This window comes from Salmo salar, chromosome 02, assembly GCF_965601325.2.
Source record: "Salmo salar chromosome 02, fSalSal1, whole genome shotgun sequence".
In the NCBI taxonomy this organism is placed as follows: Eukaryota; Metazoa; Chordata; class Actinopteri; order Salmoniformes; family Salmonidae; genus Salmo; species Salmo salar.
The window spans coordinates 5,984,960-6,002,498 of NC_138292.1; the positions used below are offsets into that span (position 1 = coordinate 5,984,960).

The 17,539-nt window shown below is 40.9% G+C and overlaps 1 protein-coding gene across 4 annotated transcripts in view; it reads left to right on the forward strand.

Annotated features, from left to right (window-relative positions):
• The window catches only part of LOC106573090 (collagen alpha-1(XIV) chain), a 258,521-nt gene that overhangs the window by 159,135 nt on the left and 81,847 nt on the right, over positions 1-17,539 (forward strand). For all 4 annotated transcript variants that reach the window (XM_082959258.1, XM_082959260.1, XM_082959256.1 and 1 more), the window contains exon 34: positions 13,925-14,083. In XM_082959258.1, coding sequence (XP_082815384.1) covers positions 13,925-14,083 — 159 coding nt within the window. The remainder of the gene's footprint in view (positions 1-13,924; positions 14,084-17,539) is intronic.

Here is a 17,539-nt window from a genome sequence, read left to right on the forward strand (position 1 = left end):
ACAGTAATGTAACAGACTGAACTGTGATATCTATCTGAGGGTGATGTTATATCCAGACTACAGTAATGTAACAGACTGAACTGTGATATCTATCTGAGGGTGATGTTATATCCAGACTACAGTAATGTAACAGACTGAACTGTGATATCTATCTGAGGGTGATGTTATATCCAGACTACAGTAATGTAACAGACTGAACTGTGATATCTATCTGAGGGTGATGTTATATCCAGACTACAGTAATGTAACAGACTGAACTGTGATATCTATCTGAGGGTGATGTTATATCCAGACTACAGTAATGTAACAGACTGAACTGTGATATCTATCTGAGGGTGATGTTATATCCAGACTACAGTAATGTACCAGACTGAACTGTGATATCTATCTGAGGGTGATGTTATATCCAGACTACAGTAATGTAACAGACTGAACTGTGATATCTATCTGAGGGTGATGTTATATCCAGACTACAGTAATGTAACAGACTGAACTGTGATATCTATCTGAGGGTGATGTTATATCCAGACTACAGTAATGTAACAGACTGAACTGTGATATCTATCTGAGGGTGATGTTATATCCAGACTACAGTAATGTAACAGACTGAACTGTGATATCTATCTGAGGGTGATGTTATATCCAGACTACAGTAATGTACCAGACTGAACTGTGATATCTATCTGAGGGTGATGTTATATCCAGACTACAGTAATGTAACAGACTGAACTGTGATATCTATCTGAGGGTGATGTTATATCCAGACTACAGTAATGTAACAGACTGAACTGTGATATCTATCTGAGGGTGATGTTATATCCAGACTACAGTAATGTACCAGACTGAACTGTGATATCTATCTGAGGGTGATGTTATATCCAGACTACAGTAATGTAACAGACTGAACTGTGATATCTATCTGAGGGTGATGTTATATCCAGACTACAGTAATGTAACAGACTGAACTGTGATATCTATCTGAGGGTGATGTTATATCCAGACTACAGTAATGTAACAGACTGAACTGTGATATCTATCTGAGGGTGATGTTATATCCAGACTACAGTAATGTAACAGACTGAACTGTGATATCTATCTGAGGGTGATGTTATATCCAGACTACAGTAATGTAACAGACTGAACTGTGATATCTATCTGAGGGTGATGTTATATCCAGACTACAGTAATGTAACAGACTGAACTGTGATATCTATCTGAGGGTGATGTTATATCCAGACTACAGTAATGTAACAGACTGAACTGTGATATCTATCTGAGGGTGATGTTATATCCAGACTACAGTAATGTAACAGACTGAACTGTGATATCTATCTGAGGGTGATGTTATATCCAGACTACAGTAATGTAACAGACTGAACTGTGATATCTATCTGAGGGTGATGTTATATCCAGACTACAGTAATGTACCAGACTGAACTGTGATATCTATCTGAGGGTGATGTTATATCCAGACTACAGTAATGTAACAGACTGAACTGTGATATCTATCTGAGGGTGATGTTATATCCAGACTACAGTAATGTAACAGACTGAACTGTGATATCTATCTGAGGGTGATGTTATATCCAGACTACAGTAATGTAACAGACTGAACTGTGATATCTATCTGAGGGTGATGTTATATCCAGACTACAGTAATGTACCAGACTGAACTGTGATATCTATCTGAGGGTGATGTTATATCCAGACTACAGTAATGTAACAGACTGAACTGTGATATCTATCTGAGGGTGATGTTATATCCAGACTACAGTAATGTAACAGACTGAACTGTGATATCTATCTGAGGGTGATGTTATATCCAGACTACAGTAATGTAACAGACTGAACTGTGATATCTATCTGAGGGTGATGTTATATCCAGACTACAGTAATGTACCAGACTGAACTGTGATATCTATCTGAGGGTGATGTTATATCCAGACTACAGTAATGTAACAGACTGAACTGTGATATCTATCTGAGGGTGATGTTATATCCAGACTACAGTAATGTAACAGACTGAACTGTGATATCTATCTGAGGGTGATGTTATATCCAGACTACAGTAATGTAACAGACTGAACTGTGATATCTATCTGAGGGTGATGTTATATCCAGACTACAGTAATGTAACAGACTGAACTGTGATATCTATCTGAGGGTGATGTTATATCCAGACTACAGTAATGTAACAGACTGAACTGTGATATCTATCTGAGGGTGATGGGGATGATGTGCTGTCCTGAGTGTCTGTGACATTATGATTTTATTTCTGTATTATGTGGGTTAAATTTCTAGCTTCTAGTTTCTAGTTTATTAGCATAAAAATGCTTTGTTCAGTCTCCCAGTGTTTCTGAGGCAGAGGCAGGGTCTATGTAGTGTTTGATTTGGTAACTGGTATTAGGGACCACATTTCTCAGTCTGCTGCTGTGGCTGGTAAGGCAAGGCAGCCGGGGTCTTAGTGTTTATCTGCCTGCCTTCCCTCCATCTGAAACTCATTTACACAATCTAAATCCACTGGGACAGAGAATTGCCACTCTGAATATTGCTGACCCCAGAAATAATGTCCTGGGTAGTTATTACAGTTTTTAAACTAAGCCCTCTCTCTGTTTCTCTCTCTCTGTTTCTCTCTCTCTCTGTTTCTCTCTCTCTGTTTCTCTCTCTCTGTTTCTCTCTCTCTCTGTTTCTCTCTCTCTCTGTTTCTCTCTCTCTGTTTCTCTCTCTCTCTGTTTCTCTCTCTCTCTGTTTCTCTCTCTCTGTTTCTCTCTCTGTTTCTCTATCTCTGTTTCTATCTCTGTTTCTCTCTCTCTGTTTCTCTCTCTCTGTTTCTCTCTCTCTGTTTCTCTATCTCTGTTTCTCTATCTCTGTTTCTCTCTCTCTGTTTCTCTCTCTCTGTTTCTCTCTCTCTCTGTTTCTCTCTCTCTGTTTCCCTCTCTCTGTTTCTCTCTCTCTGTTTCTCTCTCTGTTTCTCTCTCTCTGTTTCTCTCTCTGTTTCTCTCTCTCTGTTTTTCTCTCTCTGTTTCTCTCTCTCTGTTTCTCTCTCTGTTTCTCTCTCTGTTTCTCTCTCTCTGTTTCTCTCTCTCTGTTTCTCTCTCTGTTTCTCTCTCTCTGTTTCTCTCTCTCTGTTTCTCTCTCTGTTTCACTCTCTCTGTTTCTCTCTCTCTGTTTCTCTCTCTCTGTTTCTCTCTCTCTGTTTCACTCTCTGTTTCACTCTCTGTTTCTCTCTCTCTGTTTCTCTCTCTCTCTGTTTCTCTCTCTCTGTTTCTCTCTCTCTGTTTCTCTCTCTGTTTCTTTCTCTCTCTGTTTCTCTCTGTTTCTCTCTCTCTGTTCTCTCTCTCTGTTTCTCTCTCTGTTTCTCTCTCTCTGTTTCTCTCTCTGTTTCTCTCTCTGTTTCTCTCTCTCTGTTTCTCTCTCTCTGTTTCTCTCTCTCTGTTTCTCTCTCTGTTTCTCTCTCTGTTTCTCTCTCTGTTTCTCTCTCTCTGTTTCTCTCTCTGTTTCTCTCTCTGTTTCTCTCTCTGTTTCTCTCTCTCTGTTTCTCTCTCTGTTTCTCTCTCTGTTTCTCTCTCTGTTTCTCTCTCTCTGTTTCTCTCTCTCTGTTTCTCTCTCTGTTTCTCTCTCTGTTTCTCTCTCTGTTTCTCTCTCTCTGTTTCTCTCTCTGTTTCTCTCTCTCTGTTTCTCTCTCTGTTTCTCTCTCTGTTTCTCTATCTCTGTTTCTCTCTCTCTGTTTCTCTCTCTCTGTTTCTCTCTCTCTGTTTCTCTCTCTCTGTTTCTCTCTCTCTGTTTCTCTCTCTGTTTCTCTCTCTCTGTTTCTCTCTCTGTTTCTCTCTCTGTTTCTCTATCTCTGTTTCTCTCTCTCTGTTTCTCTCTCTCTGTTTCTCTCTCTCTGTTTCTCTCTCTCTGTTTCTCTCTATCTCTCCTCTCTCTCTCTTTCTCTCTCTCTGTCTCGATTCAATTCAATTCAAATAGCTTTATTTACATGGAAACATTGTCAAAGCAAGTGAAATAGACAATAAACAAAAGTGAAATAAACAATAAAAATGAACAGTAAACATTACACATTACACACAAAAGTTACTCTCTCTCTGTGTGTGTGTGTCTGTCTCTGTCTCTCTGTGTCTCTCTCTGTGTCCGTCTCTGTCTCTCTGTGTCTATCTCTCTCTCGCTGTCTCTCTCTCTCTCTCTCGCTGTCTCTCTCTCTCTGTCTCTGTCTCTCTCTCTCTCTCTCTCTCTCTCTCTCTCTCTCTCTTTCTGATAACATGTGTCTGAGGAAATAAGGTTATTGGGGATTTCTGCAGATTGTATAACTCAGCCCTTACTTATAGGGTTAATCAGTAATTCAGTTCTCAGCCAACTTTAATGGCAGCTCTGCCACTTTTGCTATAAATCTTAGGGATGGGACTGGATAAATGTACAATAAGTAACCCCTCTCAAATACTGAGATGTAAGAAATGGATGCAAGGACTTTTAAAATGACCTTTGAACAGCAGTAACTATTGCAGATTGCACCTTTAAGTATTGTAGTGTGGGGGTGGAGGTGGGGTCCAATTGGTGTTATGGTAACAGCTAAAGTATTCCATATCCTCTTTAAATGGCTAATGGGGGGGAGTAAAAAATGTGCTGATTCAGAACTCTCTCCTTCATGCATTTCTCTTCTAGAACATTTGGTGTCAAGGTGGCAATGTTTAGAATACATTGAGATGGATTCTGCTGATACAACCACTTTTAATACCAGCATACATTACAGTAAAGCATGGCTAGTTTACATCACACATAGTTGAGGTATTATCCTATAAAACTAGCTGAAGCAGAATCATTTAAGAGATGGATGCTGAAATAAAACCTGTGTAGACTACGCCACCGTTGATGAGTGGATGGGATTCTCATATTGGACTGTCTGTATTTAGTCTCTAAGACAAGAAGTCTAATGAAGCATATTGTTTTCTACCACTCTGAAGGGATACCGTACTGAAGAAGTCTAATGAAGGGTATTGTTTTCTACCACTCTGAATTGATACCGTAGTGAAGAAGTCTAATGAAGCATATTGTTTTCTACCACTCTGAAGTGATACTGTACTGAAGAAGTCTAATGAATCATATTGTTTTCTACCACTCTGAAGTGATACCGTACTGAAGAAGTCTAATGAAGGGTATTGTTTTCTACCACTTTGAAGGGATACCGTACTGAAGAAGTCTAATGAAGGGTATTGTTTTCTACCACTCTGAAGTGATATCGTACTGAAGAAGACTAATGAAGGGTATTGTTTTCTACCACTCTGAAGTGATACCGTACTGAAGAAGTCTAATGAAGGGTATTGTTTTCTACCACTCTGAAGTGATACCATACTGAAGAAGTCTAATGAAGGGTATTGTTTTCTACCACTCTGAAGTGATACCGTACTGAAGAAGTCTAATGAAGGGTATTGTTTTCTACCACTCTGAAGTGATACCATACTGAAGAAGTCTAATGAAGGGTATTGTTTTCTACCACTCTGAAGTGATACCGTACTGAAGAAGTCTAATGAAGGGTATTGTTTTCTACCACTCTGAAGTGATACCGTACTGAAGAAGTCTAATGAAGGGTATTGTTTTCTACCACTCTGAAGTGATACCATACTGAAGAAGTCTAATGAAGGGTATTGTTTTCTACCACTCTGAAGTGATACCATACTGAAGAAGTCTAATGAAGGGTATTGTTTTCTACCACTCTGAAGTGATACCGTACTGAAGAAGTCTAATGAAGGGTATTGTTTTCTACCACTCTGAAGTGATACCGTACTGAAGAAGTCTAATGAAGGGTATTGTTTTCTACCACTCTGAAGTGATACCATACTGAAGAAGTCTAATGAAGGGTATTGTTTTCTACCACTCTGAAGTGATACCGTAGTGAAGAAGTCTAATGAAGGGTATTGTTTTCTACCACTCTGAAGTGATACCGTACTGAAGAAGTCTAATGAAGGGTATTGTTTTCTACCACTCTGAAGTGATACCATACTGAAGAAGTCTAATGAAGGGTATTGTTTTCTACCACTCTGAAGTGATACCATACTGAAGAAGTCTAATGAAGGGTATTGTTTTCTACCACTCTGAAGTGATACCGTAGTGAAGAAGTCTAATGAAGGGTATTGTTTTCTACCACTCTGAAGTGATACCATACTGAAGAAGTCTAATGAAGGGTATTGTTTTCTACCACTCTGAAGTGATACCGTAGTGAAGAAGTCTAATGAAGGGTATTGTTTTCTACCACTCTGAAGTGATACCATACTGAAGAAGTCTAATGAAGGGTATTGTTTTCTACCACTCTGAAGTGATACCGTACTGAAGAAGTCTAATGAAGGGTATTGTTTTCTACCACTCTGAAGTGATACCGTACTGAAGAAGTCTAATGAAGGGTATTGTTTTCTACCACTCTGAAGTGATACCATACTGAAGAAGTCTAATGAAGGGTATTGTTTTCTACCACTCTGAAGTGATACCGTACTGAAGAAGTCTAATGAAGGGTATTGTTTTCTACCACTCTGAAGTGATACCGTACTGTACTCCATCGGTTTCCTGTTTTTTTCCTCTGTGAGTTATTGTCAGTCCCATAAAGTGGAGAAGGCTGTTTTGTAAGAGGATGCAAAATGCACTCTGCCTATCTGCTGTAATAGAAAACCCCATCAGTCCACACACGGTTAGAAATCCAGAGATGAAAAACAGGGATATCTCAAATGGAAAAAGCAAGCAAACAAATGAACCGCTGCGTATTGCAGTAGAGAGGAGCGAGGAGGAACGGAGGGGATGTCAGTGACACTTGCCGTTCGTATTAAAAACACAGCTAGCGCGCTGGATGAAATAGGCTAATACATCATGTTGGCACTCGAATTATAACACAATTGATCAGAGGACCCATCTGACCCGCGGGACAGAGAGTGTGTGTGTGTGTCTCCTCTCCACTTCTCCTATCTCTCCTCTCTACTTCTTATTCTCCTCTCTTCACCGTCTCCTCCGTCCCTGTCCTGAATATCATCATCAAGGCCATGGGGTTCATCCCTTAAACTACCCTCCCTATTCATAGACACTCTCAGACAGACAGACAGACAGACAGACAGATCCACAGCAGAGATACTGTCCCCATGACGCTGGTCAGACTGTGAATAAACACTGTTTGATTAATGGGCTTCGTCCCAAATGAGCACCCTGTTCCCTATGTAGAGCCTCATTGGCTCTGGTCAAAAGCATTGCACTATATAGGGAATAGGGTACTGTTTCAGATGCATCCCAGGCCTTGTGGATGCAGTGGTTGTTGGTAGACTGTTGAACTTTTTGTTGTTCGGGCAAAACATTTTTTGTTCAGGCAATTGGTGGTTTGAAAAATGGTCTTGTAATTGTCTTTAGCTGAGAAGGAGGTTGATATGCTGTCTGTGTGTTGGGTTAAGTATGTCTCTAAACCCACAACAGTAGTCCTGGGTAGTGTCCCAAATGGCACCCTATTCCCTATATAGTGTAATGGGCTCTGGTCAAAAGTAGTGCACGATATAGGGCATAGGGTGCCATTTGGAACTGAACCCTGGATCCAACCGTGCAACACAGGCAGGCAGGCAGCTAGGCTTTGACAGTCTCTGACATATATAAACACAACCAGACCCAGTGAACTGGAGAAAATAGTTTCACTCCAAGAAGCCATTAAAACGACCGTATAAGAGTATTACACACGTCACAGACCGGCCAAATGGATTCTGTTTCTGACGCACAAATATCAACTCTGTCTAACTTCAGATTAGCCTCACCTTGTTACTGTGGGAGCTGAGATGTACTTTTCACTGGAAATGTTATGCTTGAATCTCAAATTGCACCCTATTCCCTATGTCGTGCATTACTTTTGACCAGGGCCCATTAGGTAGTGGTCAAAAGTAGGGCACTATTTAGGGAATAGGGTAACATTTGGGATGCGGCCATTATGATTGCAATTCTCTCACCTGACAGACTTACGGTTGTAACTCAGCTTTGTACCCCTGAACAGCAGAGGAGCCTGTCTGGGAAACCTGTGATTTATTGTGAATTGCTACAATACATTGTGACAAGGAGAAAGTTGATAGTTGCGTATGGCAGGTAAATCTTGAAGTCATTTATGAGATACCCTACCGGTCAAAAGTTTTAGAACACCTACTCATTCAAGGGTTTTTCTTTATTTTTTACTATTTTCTACATTGTAGATTAATAGTGAAGACATCAAAACTATGAAACAACACATATGGAATCATGTAGTAACCAAAAAAGTGTTAAACAAATCAAAATATATTTTATATTTGTCACGTCCTGACCAGTAGAGGGTGTAGTTGGGTCAGGACGTGGCAGAAGGGAGTGTGTGTTTTTTATTGTTTCATTGATTTTGGCCGTGTGACTTCCAATCAAGCACAGCTGTAGAGGGTTGTGGTTGATTGGGAGTCACACATAAGGAGTATGTTTTTCCTTTGGGTTTTGTGGGTAATTGTTTCTTGTTTAGTGTGGTTGCACCTGACAGCACTGTTGGCTGTCAGTTTCCTTGTTTTTGTTTTTGTATAGTGTTCTTTCCAATTAAATTGAAGGATGAATACTAACTCTGCTGCATTTTGGTCCTTTCCTGAAGACAGCCCTTACAATATTTCAGATTCTTCAAATAGCCATCCTTTGCCTTGATGACAGCTTTGCACACTCTTGGCATTCTTTCAACCAGCTTCATTAGGTACTCACCTGGAATGCATTTCAATTAACAGGTGTGCTTTCTTAAAAGACAATTTGTGGAATTTATTTCCTTCTTAATGCGTCTGAGCCAATCAGTTGTGTTGTGACAAAATAGGGGGGTATACAGAAGATAGCCCTATTTGGTAAAAGACCAAGTCCATATTATGGCAATAAAAGCTCAAATAAGCAAAGAGAAACGACAATCCGTTACTTTAAGACATGAAGGTCAGTCAGTACGGAAAATGTCAAGAACTTTGAAAGTTTCTTCAAATGCAGTCACAAAAACCATCAAGCGATATGATGAAACTGTCTCTCATGAGGACCGCCACAGGAATGGAAGACCCAGAGTTACCTCTGCTGCAGAGGATAAGTTCATTAGAGTTACCAGCCTCAGAAATTGCAGCCCAAATAAATACTTCATAGAGTTCAGTAACAGACACATCTCAACATCAATTGTTCAGAGAAGACTGCGTGAATCAGGCCTTCATGGTCAATTTGCTGCAAGGAAACCACTACTAAAGGACACCAATAAGAAGAAAACTTGCTTGGGCCAAGAAACACGAACAATGGACGTTAGACCGGTGGAAATCTGTCCTTTGGTCTGGAGTCCAAATTTGAGATTTTTGGTTCCAAGCGTCATGTCTCTGTAAGACACAATGTGGGTGAACGGATGATCTCTGCGTGTATTTCCCACCGTAAAGCATGGAGGAGGAGGTGTTATGGTGTGGGGGTGCTTTGCTGGTGACACTGTCTGTGATTTCTTTAGAGGTCAAGGCAAACTTAACCAGCATGGCTACCACAGCATTCTGCAGCGATACACCATCCCATCTGGTTTGGGCTTAGTGGGACTATCATTTGTTTTTCAACAGGACAATGACCCAACACACCTCCAGGCTGTGTAAGGGCTATTTGACCATGAAGGAGGGTGATGGAGTGCTGCATCAGATGACCTGGCCTCTACAATCACCCGACCTCAACCAAATTGAGATGGTTTGGGATGAGTCGGACCGCAAAGTGAAGGAAAAGCAGCCAACAAGTGCTCAGCATATGTGGGAACTCCAATAAGACTGTTGGAAACGCATTCCAGGTGAAGCTGGTTGAGAAAATGCCAAGAGTGTGCAAAGCTGTCATCAAGGCAAAGGGTGGCTACTTTGAAGAATATCAAATATATTTTGATTTGTTTAACACTTTTTTTGGTTCCTACACGATTCAACATGTGTTATCTCATAGTTTTGATGTCTTCACCCTTGAATGAGTAGGTGTTCTAAAACTTTTGACCGGTAGTGTATTTCTTGAGAAACAATTTCTTGATCAATGGTCTAAGGTGACTCAACCCAGAGATTTCACTCAAAATGGACAGTAAAGGTCAAAATGGACCTTTACTGTTTATTACGGGCAATAGTTCTCTTTGGTTGGCCCTGCTCACAGCCAATTGATAAGGTTGTGACTAGATGGAGTACACCTATGGACGGGTTTACCATTGAACTACCGCCAGAGTTTGGACTTTGAAGCCAGAGAATGGGTCAGAGTTGGATTCACTGTTAGTTTTATAACACTGAGTTAATACAATGGACTACAATTTATTTTGATGAAAGTGCTGATGATTTGATACGCCTGCTATATTGTCCAATGACTGAATGTTTATTTTAATGAAAGTGCTGAGGACTTGATACGCCTGCTATATTGTCCAATGACTGAATGTTTATTTTGATGAAAGTGCTGAGGACTTGATACGCCTGCTATATTGTCCAATGACTGAATGTTTATTTTAATGAAAGTGCTGAGGACTTGATACGCCTGCTATATTGTCCAATGACTGAATGTTTATTTTGATGAAAGTGCTGAGGACTTGATACGCCTGCTATATTGTCCAATGACTGAATGTTTATTTTAATGAAAGTGCTGAGGACTTGATACGCCTGCTATATTGTCCAATGACTGACTGTTAGGAGACAGCATTTACTCTCTGGATGATAGTTATACCACATCCAAGGACCCGTTATAGGACCCTTATACAGTATGCTTGCATGACATTGGCTTATAGATGATTTATGAAGCATGTATGTAGGCTTTGTATAAAATATACTTTATTTAAAGTGTGTCTGATAATACTGTGGTTAGTGTCAGTATGTTTAAAACATGGTGTTCCATCTCCTCTCCCCACAGACTGATAATACTGTGGTTAGTGTCAGTATGTTTAAAACATGGTGTTCCATCTCCTCTCCCCACAGACTGATAATACGGTGGTTAGTGTCAGTATGTTTAAAACATGGTGTTCCATCTCCTCTCCCCACAGACTGATAATACTGTGGTTAGTGTCAGTATGTTTAAAACATGGTGTTCCATCTCCTCTCCCCACAGACTGATAATACTGTGGTTAGTGTCAGTATGTTTAAAACATGGTGTTCCATCTCCTCTCCCCACAGACTGATAATACTGTGGTTAGTGTCAGTATGTTTAAAACATGGTGTTCCATCTCCTCTCCCCACAGACTGATAATACTGTGGTTAGTGTCAGTATGTTTAAAACATGGTGTTCCATCTCCTCTCCCCACAGACTGATAATACTGTGGTTAGTGTCAGTATGTTTAAAACATGGTGTTCCATCTCCTCTCCCCACAGACTGATAATACTGTGGTTAGTGTCAGTATGTTTAAAACATGGTGTTCCATCTCCTCTCCCCACAGACTGATAATACTGTGGTTAGTGTCAGTATGTTTAAAACATGGTGTTCCATCTCCTCTCCCCACAGACTGATAATACTGTGGTTAGTGTCAGTATGTTTAAAACATGGTGTTCCATCTCCTCTCCCCACAGACTGATAATACTGTGGTTAGTGTCAGTATGTTTAAAACATGGTGTTCCATCTCCTCTCCCCACAGACTGATAATACTGTGGTTAGTGTCAGTATGTTTAAAACATGGTGTTCCATCTCCTCTCCCCACAGACTGATAATACTGTGGTTAGTGTCAGTATGTTTAAAACATGGTGTTCCATCTCCTCTCCCCACAGACTGATAATACTGTGGTTAGTGTCAGTATGTTTAAAACATGGTGTTCCATCTCCTCTCCCCACAGACTGATAATACTGTGGTTAGTGTCAGTATGTTTAAAACATGGTGTTCCATCTCCTCTCCCCACAGACTGATAATACTGTGGTTAGTGTCAGTATGTTTAAAACATGGTGTTCCATCTCGTCTCCCCACAGACTGATAATACTGTGGTTAGTGTCAGTATGTTTAAAACATGGTGTTCCATCTCGTCTCCCCACAGACTGATAATACTGTGGTTAGTGTCAGTATGTTTAAAACATGGTGTTCCATCTCCTCTCCCCACAGACTGATAATACTGTGGTTAGTGTCAGTATGTTTAAAACATGGTGTTCCATCTCCTCTCCCCACAGACTGATAATACTGTGGTTAGTGTCAGTATGTTTAAAACATGGTGTTCCATCTCCTCTCCCCACAGACTGATAATACTGTGGTTAGTGTCAGTATGTTTAAAACATGGTGTTCCATCTCCTCTCCCCACAGACTGATAATACTGTGGTTAGTGTCAGTATGTTTAAAACATGGTGTTCCATCTCCTCTCCCCACAGACTGATAATACTGTGGTTAGTGTCAGTATGTTTAAAACATGGTGTTCCATCTCCTCTCCCCACAGACTGATAATACTGTGGTTAGTGTCAGTATGTTTAAAACATGGTGTTCCATCTCCTCTCCCCACAGACTGATAATACTGTGGTTAGTGTCAGTATGTTTAAAACATGGTGTTCCATCTCCTCTCCCCACAGACTGATAATACTGTGGTTAGTGTCAGTATGTTTAAAACATGGTGTTCCATCTCCTCTCCCCACAGACTGATAATACTGTGGTTAGTGTCAGTATGTTTAAAACATGGTGTTCCATCTCCTCTCCCCACAGACTGATAATACTGTGGTTAGTGTCAGTATGTTTAAAACATGGTGTTCCATCTCCTCTCCCCACAGACTGATAATACTGTGGTTAGTGTCAGTATGTTTAAAACATGGTGTTCCATCTCCTCTCCCCACAGACTGATAATACTGTGGTTAGTGTCAGTATGTTTAAAACATGGTGTTCCATCTCCTCTCCCCACAGACTGATAATACTGTGGTTAGTGTCAGTATGTTTAAAACATGGTGTTCCATCTCCTCTCCCCACAGACTGATAATACTGTGGTTAGTGTCAGTATGTTTAAAACATGGTGTTCCATCTCCTCTCCCCACAGACTGATAATACTGTGGTTAGTGTCAGTATGTTTAAAACATGGTGTTCCATCTCCTCTCCCCACAGACTGATAATACTGTGGTTAGTGTCAGTATGTTTAAAACATGGTGTTCCATCTCCTCTCCCCACAGACTGATAATACTGTGGTTAGTGTCAGTATGTTTAAAACATGGTGTTCCATCTCCTCTCCCCACAGACTGATAATACTGTGGTTAGTGTCAGTATGTTTAAAACATGGTGTTCCATCTCGTCTCCCCACAGACTGATAATACTGTGGTTAGTGTCAGTATGTTTAAAACATGGTGTTCCATCTCCTCTCCCCACAGACTGATAATACTGTGGTTAGTGTCAGTATGTTTAAAACATGGTGTTCCATCTCCTCTCCCCACAGACTGATAATACTGTGGTTAGTGTCAGTATGTTTAAAACATGGTGTTCCATCTCCTCTCCCCACAGACTGATAATACTGTGGTTAGTGTCAGTATGTTTAAAACATGGTGTTCCATCTCCTCTCCCCACAGACTGATAATACTGTGGTTAGTGTCAGTATGTTTAAAACATGGTGTTCCATCTCCTCTCCCCACAGACTGATAATACTGTGGTTAGTGTCAGTATGTTTAAAACATGGTGTTCCATCTCCTCTCCCCACAGACTGATAATACTGTGGTTAGTGTCAGTATGTTTAAAACATGGTGTTCCATCTCCTCTCCCCACAGACTGATAATACTGTGGTTAGTGTCAGTATGTTTAAAACATGGTGTTCCATCTCCTCTCCCCACAGACTGATAATACTGTGGTTAGTGTCAGTATGTTTAAAACATGGTGTTCCATCTCCTCTCCCCACAGACTGATAATACTGTGGTTAGTGTCAGTATGTTTAAAACATGGTGTTCCATCTCCTCTCCCCACAGACTGATAATACTGTGGTTAGTGTCAGTATGTTTAAAACATGGTGTTCCATCTCGTCTTCCCACAGCTCCACATGGCGATCAGTAAGACCACAGCCAGGGTGGTGGTTGACTGTAAGGTAGTGGGAGGAAAGCCCATCAACGCGGCTGGCAACATCAGTATAGACGGGGTGGAGGTACTGGGACGCATGGTACGATCCAGAGGGAAGAGGGACAACTCAGCTCCGGTAAGAATGATGGAGGAATCTACCACACATTGTGCAGTTTACACAGTATCACCATAAGGTGTTAATGTTTGTGTTTTTACAAAGGTTGAAAAGCATGAAACGTTAAGACAAGAAACAAGCATAGTTTGCAGGTGTTTCTTTTCATTTAAACTACTCCTAACCCTAAACCTAACTAGACATCTTCAACACACCTGCAAGACAAGCAACCTCTAGATGTACAAGACATTTCACTTTCAAAGCATGACATGGGGTATTTCTCAATATGCATACTACCGTGTTTCACACGCTCATGCTGCGAGTGCATTCTCAGAGGATCTTCATTACTTCATAACTATCAGCTAGCTACAGTTGAAGTGGGAAGGTTACATACACCTTAGCCAAATACATTTAAACTCACTTTTTCACAATTCCTGACGTTTAATCCCAGTACAAATTCCCTGTGTTAGGTCAGTTAGGATCCCCACTTTATTTTAAAAATGCGAAATGTCAGAATAATAGTAGAGAGAATGATTTATTTCAGCTTTTATTTCTTTCATCTCATTCCCAGTGGGTCAGAAGCTTACATACACTCAGTATTTGGAAGCATTGCCTTTAAATTGTTTAACTTGGGTCAATTGTTTCGGGTAGCCTTCCACAAGCTTCCTACAATAATTTTGGTAAATTTTGTCCCATTCCTCCTGACAGAGCTGGTGTAACTGAGTCTGGTTTGTAGGCCTCCTTGCTCGCACACACTTTTTCAGTTCTGCCCACAAATGTTCTATAGGATTGATGTCAGGGCTTTGTGATGGCCACTCCAATACCTTGACTTTGTTGTCCTTAAGCCATTTTGCCACAACTTTGGAAGTATGCTTGGGGTCATTGTCCATTTGGAAGACCCATTTGCACCCAAGCTTTAACTTCCTGACTGATGTCTAGAGATGTTGCTTCAATATATCCACATAATTTTCCTGCCTCATGATGCCATCTATTTTGTGAAGTGCACCAGTCCCTCCTGCAGCAAAGCACCCCCCACAACATGATGCTGTTGCAAGCATTCTTTGTCTTGCAAGCATCCCCCATTTCCATAAAGGGGGATGGTCATTATGGCCAAACAGTTCTATTTTTGTTTCATCAGACCAGAGGACATTTCTCCAAAAAGTACGATCTTTGTCCCCATGTGCAGTTGCAAACCGTAGTCTGGCTTTTTTATGGCGGTTTTGGAGCAGTGGCTTCTTCCTTGCTGAGCGGCCTTTCAGGTTATGTTGATATAGGACTCGTTTTACTGTGGATATAGATACTTTTGTAGCAGTTTCCTCCAGCATCTTCACAAGGTCCTTTGCTGTAGTTCTGGGGTTGATTTGCACTTTTCGCACCAAAGTACGTTCATCTCCAGGAGACAGAATGCGTCTCCTTCCTGAGCGGTATGATGGCTGCGTGGTCCCATGGTGTTTATACTTGCGTACTATTGTTTGTACAGATGAACGTGGTACCTTCAGGCGTTTGGAAATTGCTCCCAAGGATGAACCAGACTTGTGGAGGTCTACAATTTTTTTCTGAGGTCTTGTCTGATTTCTTTTGATTTTCCCATGATGTCAAGCAAAGAGGCACTGAGTTTGAAGGTAGGCCTTGAAATACATCCACAGGTACACCTCCAGTTGACTCAAATGATGTCAATTGGCCTATCAGAAGCTTTTAAAGCCATAACATCATTTTCTGGAATTTTCCAAGCTGTTTAAAAGCACAGCCAACTTAGTGTATGTAAACTTCTGACCCACTGGAATTGTGATACAGTAAATTATAAGTGACATAATCTGTCTGTAAACAATTGTTGGAAAAATTACTTGTGTCATGCACAAAGTAGATGTCCTAACCGACTTGCTAAAACTATAGTTTGTTAACAAGAAATGTATGGAGTGGTTGAAAAACGAGTTTTAATGACTCCAACCTAAGTGTATGTAAACTTCCGACTTCAACTGTATATGTGAAGCGTAATAATATAGCTAACCAGATAGTTTAACAGGCAAAAATGACTTAAAATAATGTTATGCAAGGTAGATGTCAATTCTTCGTGGCTAGCTAACAGCAGTTAGCCCTATCGATTTACTGTGGGCTTGCAATCTACGCACACTTCAGTGTGTATTGTAGGCAGGTATACATGCCAAAATGAACACACCATGTATGTATTATTAACGTATCAAGATAACATATTGTAGTCAGGCTACATGTGAGATGTGAATGGGCAACATTTCATTCCGAAGTTGAAGTTTATTTTCTCTCACTCAAATAATGGCCGCCGTTGATTTCAAGAAATGTCCCGTAATTTTTTTACCTGGTTGCGTCATATTTCTGTGCCTACTTTCCATTGAAGCTTGCATCAATGATTTAAAATATGTACAGAGTACTGCATTCCAGAAGCTTCATTTCACATACTTTGAATTCAACCCATACTCTGACTCTCCCATGCTCCAATTTGCTCGGAGCACGGGGTGTGTGCTCGGAGCACGGTAGTATTCATTTTGAGAAACACAGAGTACTGTCTGTCAGTCTCTGCATCATTCTCTGAGCTGGCTGTCCTATAGACCTACAGCTTTCAGTCACACACCATACATCCTTTATATTACCAGAACAACACCCTACAGCCTGTATAGACCCACAACAACATCCTACAGCCTCTATAATACCACCACAACACCCTACAGCCTCTATAGATCCACAACAACACCCTACAGGCTCTATAATACCACCACAACACCCTACAGCCTCTATAGACCCACAACAACATCCTACAGCCTCTATAATACCACCACAACACCCTACAGCCTCTATAGACCCACAACAACATCCTACAGACTCTATAACACCACCACAACACCATGCAGCCTCTATAACACCACAACAACACCATGCATCCTCTATAATACCACAACAACACCGTGCAGCCTCTATAACCCCACAACAACACCCTACAGCCTCTATAACAACACCCTACAGCCTCTATAACAGCACCACAACACCTACAGCCTCTATAACAACACCCTACAGTCTCTATAACAACACCCTACAGCCTCTATAACAACACCCTACAGCCTCTATAACACCACCACAACACCGTACAGCCTCTATAACACCATAACAACACCCTACAATCTCTATAACAACACCCCACAGCCTCTATAACACCACAACAACACGCTAGAGCCTCTATAACACCACCACAACACCATATAACCTCTATAACACCACCACAACACCCTACAGACTCTATAACACCACAACACCCTACAGTCTCTATAGTCCCACAACAACACCCTACAGCCTCTATAACACCACAACAACACCCTACAGTCTCTATAGTCCCACAACAACACCCTACAGCCTCTATAACACCACAACAACACCCTACAGTCTCTATAGTCCCACAACAACACCCTACAGACTCTATAACACCACAACAACACCCTACAGCCTCTATAACAC